The 14,608-nt window shown below is 33.8% G+C and overlaps 1 protein-coding gene across 2 annotated transcripts in view; it reads left to right on the plus strand.

The window, feature by feature from the left end:
* Window positions 1-14,608, plus strand: part of LOC135841129 (uncharacterized) — a 53,634-nt gene that overhangs the window by 32,335 nt on the left and 6,691 nt on the right. For both annotated transcript variants that reach the window (XM_065357946.1, XM_065357947.1), the window contains exons 2-3: window positions 13,980-14,123; window positions 14,273-14,485. In XM_065357946.1, coding sequence (XP_065214018.1) covers window positions 13,980-14,123; window positions 14,273-14,485 — 357 coding nt within the window. The remainder of the gene's footprint in view (window positions 1-13,979; window positions 14,124-14,272; window positions 14,486-14,608) is intronic.

A 14,608-nucleotide genomic window follows, 5' to 3' on the forward strand; every position in this document is an offset into this window, starting at 1 on the left:
AACAGCAAAACAATTAAGTCCGATATACGAATAACCATCGATGACCTCCACATGTGAATCGTGCAAACGTTACGTAATTTCAAGCTGATACGAACCTTCATGTTGGTCGTATCGTCTCGTAGCTTAAGACCATTTCCATACGCAGAAAGCAGAATTATGTAGGATGGATTTTTTCGACTCTTTTGAACAAACGTCATATTTGGAGATTCGTTTTTTCCAAAATCTTTGTTTCGCAAGCTTGGTTAGTATTACTGGTTAGATTATCAGGTTAATTTAATCGTTCGCTTCGGCTTCGCGGTAGATTTGTCGTTGTTGTTTTTTCATCTCTCTCTCTCTCTCTCTCGGTTTTATCACGCCGCCGTGCCACTGACTAAAGGTAGGTAGAGATGTAAGTACGAATTTGTAAGTAGTTTACATGAGTCATGGAAAGATGGTCAGTGTGCTGTTGATGCGATGCGATGCCATGCCATACTTATGTAAAACGATGAAAGTTGTTCGTAGAATTATACGCTCGATGATATTTTTAGTTAATCGGCGTAATTTATAGACCGTTTAATTCGCATCCAAAATTAAATACCTAATACGCATCGATTCGTTTGCTACCTAGTACCTACAGTGTAAGTGCTGCTGCGGTAATTTCTTTCATCTGTTCAGTGACTCTGGTTCTTCCTACCAAAGGTCGTTTTGAGCCGAATGGTGTAATTCAACCGAGACCAAAGAAGCAGTATTTTTTTGTATTTGATTTTCATAAATTAATAGATTGACAAATACATTTTTGGAAAATCTAATAGGTTCCTATTACCCAACTCGACGGTCTATTTTCTTTATTCAATTATATATTTTTTCTGACAAAGGAATCTTCACTACTCGTCAACTCCGAACAAGCTGAAATTTGGCTGACTGAAAGAGCTTTTCATCGAGACCTCAGAATCAAATTTTCAGCTGCCGAAATTGATTTTTCAATTCTGGCGAATTTTTAAAAATGGTGGAACGGCCTAAATTGGTAGGTGTAAGTATTAATTTTTAGCATAGAGATGAAAATCTGAAACTAGATTTAAATACTGATGTGGACCCCCCCCCCCCATCGATTGTCACCATTTTCCAGCCAATCTAGAGCCTCCAGCAAAAGTTGGATTTTCTCCAGCAATTTCAAATCGCTTCACAATGCGTTATAATCAACTTTGACAGCTGAAAATTGAATCCCATCATAAGTTCGATATTCCGAATCGATCAGGGCCAATGAATCGCAAATCCGAAGAGACTAGTTGAAAAGTGTAACTATTTTTTTACAAGTTGAAAAAAAATTCCAAAATCGTAAATTTTGGCAAAAAATGACTGAAAACTTTGTCTACCCCTTAAAGTCTACCTCCCGAATCAGTTATCGCCATTTTCGGTCCGATCCGGATCCTCCTGCAAATGCAAAATTGAATTTTTCTCCAGCCATTCTAAATTGCTCCAGAAGGCGTTGCTTGTAATCAACTTTGGCAGCTGATAATTTAATTCTGTCATAAGTTCATCATTCTAAATCGAATAGTGTCGGTGAATCGTAAATCCGAAGAGACGAGTTGAAAAGTGTATTTTTTTTACGAGACGAGAAATCTCAAATTTAGAAAAATTCCAAAATCGTCAATTTTTGGAAAAAAATACTTAAAACTTTGATTGCCTACTAAAGTCGACCTTCCGAATCCATTTCCACCAGTTTCCAGCTCATCTGGACCCTTCACAGAATGTTAGCTGTTTTCTCCAGTGATTTCAAATTGTTCCAGAACGTGTTGAAATCAACTTCGGCAGCTCAAAAGTTAATCCTATCATAAGTTCAACATCTCAAATCGATTAGTGTCGGTGAATCGTAAATCCGAAGAGACGAGTTGAAAAGTGTAGGTATTTTTTTTTACATCAAGTCGAGAAATCTCATAATGAAAAAATTCCAAAATCGTCAATTTTTGAAAAAAATTACTTAAAACTTCATCTGCCTCCTGAAGTAGACCCTCCGAATCCATTTCCACCATTTTCCAGCCCATCTGGAAGCTTTTCACTGATGTTAGGCTTTCTCCAGCGATTTCAAATCGTTCCAGAAGGCGTTGAAATCAACTTTATTTATTTATTTAGTTTGGCAGCTCAAAATTTATTTCTATCTAAAGTTCAAAGTTCCAAATCGATTATGGCTGGTTAATTGCAAATTCGATGAAACGAGTTAAAAAGTGTATTTTTTTACAAGACGAAAAATTTCAAAATCTTCATCGCTCCAGAAGGCGTTGAAATCAAAATTTAATCCTATCTGTTCTGACACAGGAGAAAGGGCTCTCTCTATAAGATGATGAAATCGGTCTTTGGCTGAAATTCAGTCAAAAGTGGCCCAAAAAATTACCTTCAATGTAAAAACTCTTCATATTAATTTTTGGACTCCCAACTCTTCTTCCTCCTGAGATATTTTTGCCAAATATGAAATTAGGTAACCTTATTGGATCATCTTTTGACTCAATTTTAGTCAGAGACCGATTTCACCATCTTATTGGGGGAGGGGGAGGTATGAGCGAGAATAAAAAAGAAATATTCTTTGGCCTCCAATTTTTCCACCCAAAAACTCTCTTTTTGGTGCTAAAAATTAAGCTGTTTTCGGAAAATAATCTGTTCAAATTTTTGCATAAAAATGTCAAAGCTAGAAAAATTGACTTCTCGTAAAAAAATAATGCGTTGTTTATTTTTTTTGAATTTTAAATTTCTGAGAACATTTGCCCTCATTTCGCTTTGCCCTTTTCATTTATTTTTTTCGAGATTGAAATTTCTAAAAACACCATCCTTCAAATGGCAAAAATATCGAAGCCAAAAAAATGAACTCTTCGAATCAAAAAACAATTTTTTTTTACTTTTCAAAACCCAATGATCTTTTCAATTTCAATACACATATCTGCCACCTGCCTACTTGAAAGAAAAAAAAATAATTAGGCATAAATATACCTATTAGACTATTCGCACACTTTCCACTGAAGCGCTGATATGATCTAGGTATGTAATGTACTCAACTATGTATAGCATCGCGAGCTGATACTCGGCGATAAATTCCTCTATAATTGCAACTGTTCTTATAATTACTATCGATCTTGGTGGTAGACTTTTTTTTCCATCGAGTTCTCTTTCACTATACTTACGACCTACATTTCTTTTACGACCAATAATTACCTATAAATGTCATCAATTAATATGTACCTACCTAGTTTACTAAAAAGCTCACTGTTGTGTCGTTCCATGTACTTCTTAATACATTCTCATTGCGGATTTTTTTTTAAAAATCAAAAATAAGAAAAATAAAATAGCAGGTAACTTCTGATCTTGAGATTTTACGATCATCACCCAAAAAAAGAGATGAAATTTGGAGAATTTTAATGTTTAATTTGGGAAAGCGACGTACGTACAGGTATTTGCTCAGTAGGTCATTATAAAAATAAGCCGCTACGTTTGAACAGCGAGCTTAAAAGTTTGTGGTTATCCTTGAAATTTACGTGTGCGCTGGTTGCCATCATCATCATCGTATAAATGCATACACATAAATACGTACCTACATTCGAATGTTTATCGATGATGGTTTACTATAGGTTTAGGTATACCTACCTATATGCAATTCATCGATATAATATAATCATTACATCGCGACATCGACATAAATATACCTACCGACGACGAGAAGATAGGTATTAAACTTTGGAAGAATATAATTTTACGACTGATTTACATATTTTTACATTACATAACTGATAAACGAATTATTTCGCATCAAATTGACCGTTCATGGTAACTTGACTCGAGCTTTATCGTTCATCCTATGATGAGCCGGCTACTAAACGGTCAATTTTATTTTTGTTATTTTTACACCGACGATTCCAATTCCGATTCACATCTCCATATTTGTGTCTTGATACTATTGTACTTGTGTAACATTATGTTGAAGATTAGGAGAGCAAAATGTATCTAATTATGAGATTATTAGGTAATCTTATGTTATATGTTGGACGATAAACTTTGTGGACGTTGCTGGGCCGATGGCAGCATCAGCATTTTTATTCCGGAAGTAGTTTAAACCAAGGGCCTTGCATTAGTCTGAGGTATTTAAATCGTGGCAATTATCACTTTTCACATTCATAACGTAGCTGAGAAATGTCTAATGTGCTTAGTAGGTACGTTTACCTATACCTACACCTATAGGTAGGTACTGCGGTTAACACAAAGTCTCGTTCATTTTGAGCTGTGGTTTTCCACTTCATAACCTCGCATTTTTTTATTTTTGCAATGGGCTCTCTGGGATGGTTTTAAGAATACATGAACCGAATACCGAATGATAAATTCGTTATTTTTTCAAAACGTCGACTCGAACGTTGACCTTGTCCTTTTAAAGGCACTGGAGCGTAACTGAAAAAAGTGAAACAGTCAACTGTCTTCGTTAATTTACCTATTATATTTTTAATAAGGATAAGGTAAGGTAAATAGACCAGAGACCGAAATAATTGTCGCGAGTTTTTACCATTTCATGGGCGAAAATGTTTCCATATGATGGCTTAGATATAGGTAGCTGGTAGGTAGGTACCAAGGTTATCAAATACGAATCGAAAGTCGAAACTGAAGTTCGTGTTTGAGGAAAGTGAATTGTATGAAAGTTGATTTTTTTTTTTTTTTAAATTGTTCATCTGGACCATTCAATTTGTAGATGAATTTTTCAAAGTTTCCATTATTTATCATTACTTTGATGAATTCCATCAAGATTTTACAATGCTGGATTTTCCGACCATATCATAACCTAATAAGGAACATTTTGAGTACGGAATTTCCGATCGAAACGAAACTTGAGTTGATCGAAAGAGGGCCTATAAAAAATCTGTTCTCCGACTTTCAGTAGCTAAAGTTGATTTTTCAATTTTTTTTTAGCGAATTTTTGAAGTTTTTGTTCTACTGGCAACGATGCTGTCTAATGTATGGAGCATTAAATTGAAAAAATTGCTATGCCTTTCAACCCCCCTCCCCCCAATGTCCCATATGAACTGCAGAAGTTGTAATTTTGGCAGGGAAGGCGTCTATTTGACGTCTAAAAGGATCAAAATGTAGTCTAGTAGCTCTAGCTATATGAATTCGAAAGTCGTCTTTGTGAGTCTTCCGATCAATATTCACATAAAATCAGAATAGGTTTTCCTTGTTCAAATCCAAAAAATTTTTCCAGCAATATTTTTAAAAAAAAATGAGTGGCCGTGATTTTTGGGGAAGATTATGGCGATGGCCTTGAACCGTCTTCACCAAAATTTCAGCAGTCCAAATTAAGTTCTCGATTTTTGGTAAATTTTTGAAAATCCAAAACTGACCATTTTTGGCAATTTATGGTATGTTAAAATAATACATTTATCTATTCAGCATTTAACCAAACCGAACAGAATTTCATCATTTATGGCCATTTTGCAGTTTCCAGTATGATTTCTGATTTTTTTAGAATTCTCGAATCTCGTCATAAAGTCCAGAAATTAATTTGGGCCACTGAAAATCAAATTTTGGTTTATTCTTGACCTGATTAAGAAGTCAATCCACATTTGGAGCGATTTTTAAGAGGAAACTTCGAGGGTACCCAAAATCGTAAAACGAATTTATAAATTGTCTTTCCAAAAATTGGACACTTCGAGTTCTCTTGTAAGATCATCTGGGTAGCTGCTGAATTCCATTTTGGCCCATTTTATGGATATTTTTCCAAAATTGAGGAATCCAAAAATCCATTGAAGGCTCTTGGCTAAATTTCAGATTTTTATGTTGACACGTTCGAAATGAGGAATTTTTTATCATTTTCAAAAATGGGAAACATTTGTCTCTTAATCGATCAAAAATGTCACAAAGACGACCAATTTTAGTTTAAAGGCACTGAATTCCACTTTTGTCCCTTTTTATGTCATTTTTTCTACAAACCTGAAGAATTCCAAAATCCGCTGGAGGCTCCAGAACGGCTCAAAATTACCACCAATCAATCTGGGAGGCCGGAAACAGTGTATTGAACTAAGTCCTGACTTTCTATCCCAATTTTATCAAATTTTGATTTTTTCAAAATGAGAAATGGGCCAGATTTGAATTTTTTAAAATGCACTAAAAACCTAAAAATGAAATTCTGAGGTAGGTACACAAAATTTCACCTAATGGTTAATTTTTGGACGTTCTTTCAAAACTTTTCTGTTTGTTGAAATCTCTCCCCCTTCCCCAATGCAAGTCTACATAAAAATGGTTAAATTGTGAGCTCAATATGTTCTGAAAACACAAATATGTCTTGTTTTATTCGACTCCATAATAGATAAACCCAATCCTATTTTTAAAAAATACCAAGTAGGTATGAATTTCTTTAGTGAGTCTGTCAACTTAAAATTTAAATTTATGCAACTCGGTCACTTTTCAACTCTTTTGATTTTTTCACAGTAATGTAAAAAATCTGTTATATGTAGAATATGTAGTTAAGGCCAGTAGGTTATTCCAAAAAATGATCCCTGACAACTTCTACACGTCAGAAGTATCCACTTCATACTTCACAATACGAGCACGTATGCAGATTACAGATCTAGATACTCTTTCGAGCTCTATTTCATATTTTATAGGTATAGGTATAGACTACAGACGCGTGGGAAATATAAATACCGTCTAACCTTGAATCTATGACAATGGCCGTGACTGCACGCTGAACGTATAACATTTTTTATAACATTACATCGGAGTAAAAACAGAGAAAAATACACGCGAAATGCGAATTTTAAATTATAACGTTTTTCATCAACTAATCCATTGTACTTATATTTGCTACTCAGGTACCTACCTACCTGTATAGAGACAGACGCGTGCAGATATTCTAACGTTGAGTTGCATATGAGTTGTCTACTTTCTCTGTAATTATACGTACCATTTGTTTGCCATTTGTCTAAAGGTACTTTATACCATACATACCTATATGCCTTGGTAAAATCAGGAAGGTATCATACCTATGAATAAAGATTAATAAGTATTTATTTGTTCAGGTAGTGGTGTAGATAGATTATTTTTTAAAATGGCACAAAAGGGCCAACATATCTGAAGACTGGTAATTTTTAAGAACTACCATTTCTACCAGGAGAGGGGGCAGAAATCACAACTCAAAATAAAATTCGCAAGCCTGACAGAAGATTTCAAAATACATACTTTTTAATTAATAAGTTTACATAGTCTAGGACCCTCAAAACCGAATTTTCAGCTGCCCAAGTTCATTTTTCGATTTTTGGCGAACGTTTGAAAATTCAAAATTGACATGCATTTTTTAAAAAAGTACGTACTTGATCAGTAAAAATAGTTAAAATAAATCCCAAAACTAATATCAATTACCCAAATCCAAATTTCACCATTTCCAGCCATTCTGGAGCCTCCAGCGCGATTTTCAGTTTCTCCAGAATTTTGAATTTGCTCCAGAAGGCGTGAATATAAAGTTGAGCAGCTAAAAATCGAGTTGTGTAATACACTCGACCTGTTTAACGAGTTTATCCACATTTGAGCCAATTTTGGGAGTAAACTTGATTTTTTGGATTTTTTAATAATTTTGAAAAAAGCTGGCCAAAAAAACATTCCTGAGGTGTCACTCTCAAAATCGGCTCAAATGTGGATAAACTCGTTAAACTGGTCGACTGTAATACACAACTCGATTTTTAGCTGCCCAACTGCATATTCACGCCTTCTGGAGCAAATTCAAAATTCTGGAGAAATTGAAAATCGCGCTGGAGGCTCCAGAATGGCTGGAAATGGTGAAATTCGGATTTGGGTAATTGATATTAGTTTTGGGAATTTATTTTGACTATTTTTACTGATCAAAAACGTACTTTAAAAAAAAATGCATAAATCGCCAAAAACTATCAATTTTGAATTTTCAAACGTTCGCCAAAAATCGAAAAATGAACTTGGGCAGCTGAAAATTTGGTTTGGGGGTTTCAGACTATGCTCTTTTCAAAAATCGCGGCCCTGTTCAAATCGGAGTGTGACACCTCAAGAGGTTCCCTTGTAAGTTCAAGGAAATGAACAGCTCAAGTTGACAATTTGAAAAATACATATAGCCCTATGTATGTAGCTATGTACCTACTAAATTAATTTTTTGTAAGAAGGATACTTTTCAAAAGTATGTGGGCACCATCACTCCTGGGACACCCTGTTACAACATGTGGTGTCGTGTGCCACCATTTCAAATTTCAATGCAACTGTGTAATATTGCATAAAAACCAGACCTACTACTCGTAGTACACACACTTCGTCGTCCTTCTAATGACAGTATAAATAAACCACAAATCGATCGGTATATCGGGTATTTACAAAGCATCATGAAACTAGGAAGGTGTTTCGTCATTGTACCTATTTAATTATACTTACAACCGGAGCAATCGCCGGCAACAGGTGGTACAAATTATTACTCGGGTGCTGGGTGCTGGGTGCTCGAAAACGATCACACAGGCACAAGCTACTCGACGTAGTAGGTCTTATAGGTACATAAGTGAAGGTGGAAATTGTAGCTATACGAATGAATAAACACCGCAGCATTTCTGCTGTCGGTTGCCGGTTGCTCTTCACAACTTTCGTCGTATTATGCAGTCCTCCTTGAAGTGTGTTTCCGTAAATTCGAGATAATTGTCTGGCGAATGCGATTTTTCCATCGAGTTTCACACTCGAATTATTCCGAAGACTCAGCCATTTTAATGAGATCTCTCATCGTCGTCGTCGACACCGTAGGAGACTCAACAAGGGAGTATATTTTGGATCGTCGTCGTGAAATTTCCCATTCCCAAGTCCCAACGTAGCCCGATAATTAATCATTTACCTACCGAAGCTTATTTATTACGGGCGTTGTCTACTTCTTCAAAAAACACTGCCATGGCACACGAATTTCACTAAATCACGCGACCCCATAAGCGTTACATTTATATCGCAATAAAAACCACCGATTGGTTTTTATTATTTGTTTTGTTGGTTCCTTTTTGTTTGTGTTACGTTCTGGAAGAAAAAAAATGATGAAAAATTGAGTTTCGGATTGGTAGAGCTCCTGTCTAATTTAGTAATTGGTCGTGTATCTGGGTAATGATAGGCCTGCTGTTTATAAGGCTCGAGTAAGGAACTTGATATATTTTCAAAGCGATTTGACTCGGTGGATGAGGGGCTTTTTTTGAATTATTTTATCATTATTTGTTCGCTATATACTTATGCACGAGGAAAATTTCGCCATTTTTGTTCAACTATATATATGAGTAAAAAAAATAATAATAAAATTTGACCAATAAGTTTTTTTCTCAAAAATTAACAATGTTAATATTTCTATTTTAAGATTATTGTACTCGTATGTGTGATACATTGTTTTAGAATATAAATAGGCATAAAAGCACGTTGAATAATAAACTTGATTAGGCAACTCAGATCTCCAATCATGATTTCTTTACTGCCTTCGAAAAAGTCAATAGGCCTCACGATGCATTGTTAATTATTTAATCCAATATGGAGTCGTATGACCCTCAAAACACTCGAGAATCCAATATAAAACTCAATCAAACAATGCATCGAGTATGGACTGAATTATGTGGAGAAATTTTTGATTAAGCAATATGAATTTTTCACTTTAATTTCCTTACGAACAATTGTTAAAATCAATGAAAAATTTTTTCAAGTGTAAGGTTAATTCAAAATAAGTAACCTTATTCTACACTGAGTTGTTGAGGAAACGTGTGAAAGCACGTGCGATTCGAGTATAAATAAACGAACGATTTGTACATACGTAGGTACGTAAGGTGTAGGAACCGGATTTTCATTTCATCGTTATCGTTATAAGGATGAATACCAGATCAGAGATCATTTTAACGTCGGTTTTATAATTTTTTAATGGTTAATTGATTATAACCGCCAGTCATGTTAATCTGTTAATTTATTCGGTACAAATAAACACTAATTAATACAGTATTTTCGTTTAGCGAGATATTTTATGAGCTTTGTTATTGTTTCTTATTAACATAATTATTTTCATCGCAGATAAGAGGTTTTTTTTACGAGAGAAAAATTTTTAAACCAAACAAAGGTAAATTGAAAGAGCACACAAAAATGCATCACCAGCCAAAATTTTAGGAGTGAAAGAGCATTTTTTCAATTTTTCGTAAATTTTTAAAAATTTAATGAAAAAAAAGCAAAAAAATTAAAATTTTATCAAATCTATCAAGAAAGCTGAAATATGGCATGTAACCTAATTTCAACCTCTCAAATCGATTGGAAACTGTTTCAAACGGTTTTGAGCAGTTGTAGAGCCCCCAGCAGCTTTTTTAAAAATAAAAAAATGTAAAAAAATTAGGGTTTTTACAAAATTTTATGTAATAAAGTTTGGGAAATTAAAATTTACTTTAATGTCCTAATTTTAACATGCTGTGTAGATTGATGGTGATATCAAGGCGATCTGGAGCCTCCAAAACCTTTTTGGGAATTCTATAGGTTTTCAAAAAGCACTTCTTACCATACAAACTGTCCAAATTAACTTAAACACTTGTATAAAAGCGATTGTTGCTTGTTGGTGACTCACATTATCGATTTCAGACTAACTTTTCAAAATCGGTTTCTGCCTTGTCATTTTTTTAAATTTTTTTTTGGAAATAGATAATGGGTACCTACCTACGAAGTTTTGGGTTAAAAAAAAGTAACTTTAATAACCAAAAATAAAAAAAAAACAGAAAAAGTAACCAAAATATGTATTTTAATGTGGCCTGGAAAAAAATTGAAAAAAAAAACTAGAACATTTTTAAGCACAGTTTTTTGAAATTTTTTGGGAAAAAGAGAAATTCATTCATCAGTTTTACTGAAAAGCGAGTATTTTTCGTCATTATTAGACTTGTACAATTTAAGAAAAAAAAAAAAAAAAATAGGACTTTTTGGCAATCATCTGCAGAAAATGACACTTTTTTGCAATTTCTGTCAACAAAAAAATTGAGATTTTGGACAGTTTTTTTAAAAAAGTGAAATTTTTTGGGATTTTTTCCCCACAAAAATGACAATTTTTAGTCATTTTTCCAAAACGCGAAAATTTTTTGTCAACTTTTGATGTTTATTATTTTTAATAAAAAGCAAAACTTGGACAACTTTAGAAAAATAAACAAAAATTTTTGGGAATGAAATATTGACAAAAAATGGTAATTTCGTTCAAAAAGGAGAGACTTTTGAGGTATTTCTTTTTAAAAAATGAGATTTTTTGGAATTTTTTTTGCAAAAAACTGAAATTTTTAGTTACTTATCCATTTTGCAAAAAAGCGAAAATTTTTGTCAATTTTTGAAAAAGCGAGAACTTTTGATAATTTTTCAAAAAAAAAACAAGAATTTTTTGGGACTACTGACGAAAAAGTGATACTTACATACTTAAGATACTACGGTTTTTTTTTTAGCGATTTCTAGAAAAAAGAGACTTGGGTAATATCTAATTACTTGAAAAAAAATTGATAATTTTTGGAATTTTGTGGCAAAAAAACGACAATTTGCAGTTAGTTAGAAACGCAACTTTTTGGCAGTTATATGACAAAAAAGATTTTTATTTTCATTTTGGGCATAACGATGGTGTTGTGGATAAAAGGCCAAACTGTTTTTTTTTTCCAAAGGGCAAATCTGTTCTCGGTCATTTTGAGTAAATACGAAAGGGCCAATCTGCATTTTTTTACATGAAAGTATAATCCAAAACGGCGAAACTGAACTATTTTTTTACTTTTTTTTTACATTACAGACCACTACAAATTTATCTTTGATGGCCAGTAATTTAAAAAAAATTGCAAATGTACCAAAATGATCTCAGAAAACCCAGACCTACGAGTAAACAAAATAATACGAGGGTGGATTAAAAAGTATCGCCAACAGTGCTCTGGAGGAGAGCCTATATGGAGGTACGAGTATTTTGAACCAAATGAGCGCTCATTTTATAGCTTGAAGTTTTAGGAAGACGGTGGTGTGTTCAGTTTTTAGATACCTACAACTCGAAAAAATGTTGATCGTATTTGAAATTTTTGAGAAAAGTTATTCGGTTGATGGGGCTGGAGTATCGTACATTGCGGTCTAGTAGCAAGTCTAATATCTATATCAAGCAGTGTGTGCAATCATTTGATAGTCCAAAGCCTCAGGAACACGGCGGTGTATTCAGTTTTTTTTGTTTGACTTGTACAAATATTCTTGAATGAATTCAACGAGATCATGGTATAGCTAAGTGATGTTAATTTTCACTAAAAAAAAAACGCCCAAGTCACTTTGGACATGTTCAACATTGTTACAGCATGTTGTACAGAAAAACTAAATACATCACCATGTTCCTGTAACTTCAGACTACAAAATTACTGCTCATGCAGCTTGCTATAAGAATTAGTCTCGCCGGTAGAGCGCAAAGTGTACCTACTTGTGTATCCTGCATGACCTGAAATTTTTTCCTCGGCCCATTCGAAGGCCTCCAAAATTTTTTCTATAACTCATATCGTGTACCTGAGACTTCAGGCTACAAAATCACAACTTCTTTCTCAATAGAAATGAAATGAGGAAGGATCGAGATGACGGATTTGCTAAACTATTTGAACCTGAACCAAAGACCAAAAATTCAGGTAATTTGAGTACGCTGTATAAGTATTTGGCATTATTTGGACACATTTGAGTAATTCTGTTGGTTTTTCTAGAAATTAAAATATCAAAAGAGCCTCAGGAAACGAATTTTATCCGTCAAAAAAAAGAGTTCATTCTGAAGATGATTAAAAAAGATACCAAAGCTCGAACCTTCACTGATGACTGATAACAAATCGATTTCACCCCTACATACAATATTAGACTATATGAGCTTTCATTTCGCGGCCGAATATTTCCCATTTGCTAAGCATTTGCCATTTATCAACAACAAAACATCTATTATTTTTTGCCAAATTTATCAGATTGGCCCTTTTTTTCATGTTGAACCTGTAGGTTGAACAAATACAAAAGGGCCAATCTGTCCACTCTCGAACTATTTCATCATTATAAATTTCTCAAGCTAGAAAAAATATTATCAGTGGATAATAATGGAAAGCGAATGAGTTGCCTTCATCAAAAAAATTGATACATCGGCCAAACTACTCCTTAGTACGATGATATGACACTTTCGAGTTTAGAATGCAAGTTGGAAACTCAGTTTGGCCTTTTATCCACAACACCATCGATAATATGACTAATGATAAATTATCAAGACGTAGATATAAAAAATAAAATTTTTGAAAATTTGTAAAGAAATAAAATATAAATAAAATGAAATAAATAGCTTGAGTAACTAAAACGTTGAAAAAGTAGGTAATAAAAAGTAAAAAGTAAATTTCAATTACTTATTTACGTACGAGTTCATGAAAAGTAACCAAGTACATGAGCCCTATTAATGATTTGATACCCTCTCCTTCTGTTATTTTCTGCGTGTGTTGTTGATATTTTAAGAATTTCTAGATCTGGACACCCTGTATATAATAATTATGAACTTAATCGTCTGAGATTATGAAAAAAAAAAAACGAACATCAACCATCCGAATCTTCAAAACTTATAGTCTCTGTCGAAGAATTCTGGAAGAAACAAATTTTTGATACACCCTGTTCACAATTAGTATGTGCTACCAGTATCTTGAAAATTTGACACCTTTGTGTTTATAATTTCACCCAAATTTCATTCAAACCAGGAAGTACTTCGTGTCTCACATTTTCCTTGTAATATGTACCTACATTAATGCTCAAGTACATACCTATCTATTTAATTTAGCTATACACTTATCTATCCAATACAAGAATCGTAAATAAATATTTTTAAAATCTGCGACCCACAAGCCAATCACCTCGAGTGTTCGCTAACAGGAAAACAATACCTACTATAATAGATTAATTCGTAATTAAAATCACACCTCGTGGTCCGTTTGAAACAATAAGTACTTATTTGATTGTTGTCTCGTATGTTTATACAGATGTGGTGATATTTTTAAAAGAAACGTTAGCATCTGAAGAACTATCTACGAATGCAAATCAAAGAAGACTCGCCCTGCTGCAAAAAATTACATCCAGAGATTCCATCGCATTCCCTTACATAGACATGAACGGAAGTCATAAATGTAAGTATGGAATATTTCGCGTATACTTACATATACTCTCCGCGTACCATTCCATTCTACTAGACGAAGACAAGACGCGGATTAATGAACTTTCAAGTCGCTATTCCCAAAAGCATCTATCTAATAATAATTTACCATTGATTGTGTAGCCGTTGCCGATATCGAATCTCATGCTGGGGAATGTTACGAAGAATTGGAATCATCGTGGTCTGGTTCTGGAGGCAGTAGCAATATATCCAGGAGTTACTCTAGCACGTTACCAGCTTCCAGTAGGCATCAAAAATTTAGTCTATTTTTTGGTAATGGTTTCGGCGAAAAGGGAAAAGACTATAAGAATGGGAACGATTCGGATTTTAATAATGGTAAGAATTTTTTAATTCACTGTTGTAGTGTAGTTCTGTAGTAGTTGAATTTGTTTTTTTTTTGTTGGGGATTTGATGTCAAAATCTGTGTGCCTAATTAATTGAAAAAAATAATAATAATTA

Source organism: Planococcus citri, chromosome 3 (genome assembly GCF_950023065.1).
Source record: "Planococcus citri chromosome 3, ihPlaCitr1.1, whole genome shotgun sequence".
Taxonomy (NCBI): domain Eukaryota; kingdom Metazoa; phylum Arthropoda; class Insecta; order Hemiptera; family Pseudococcidae; genus Planococcus; species Planococcus citri.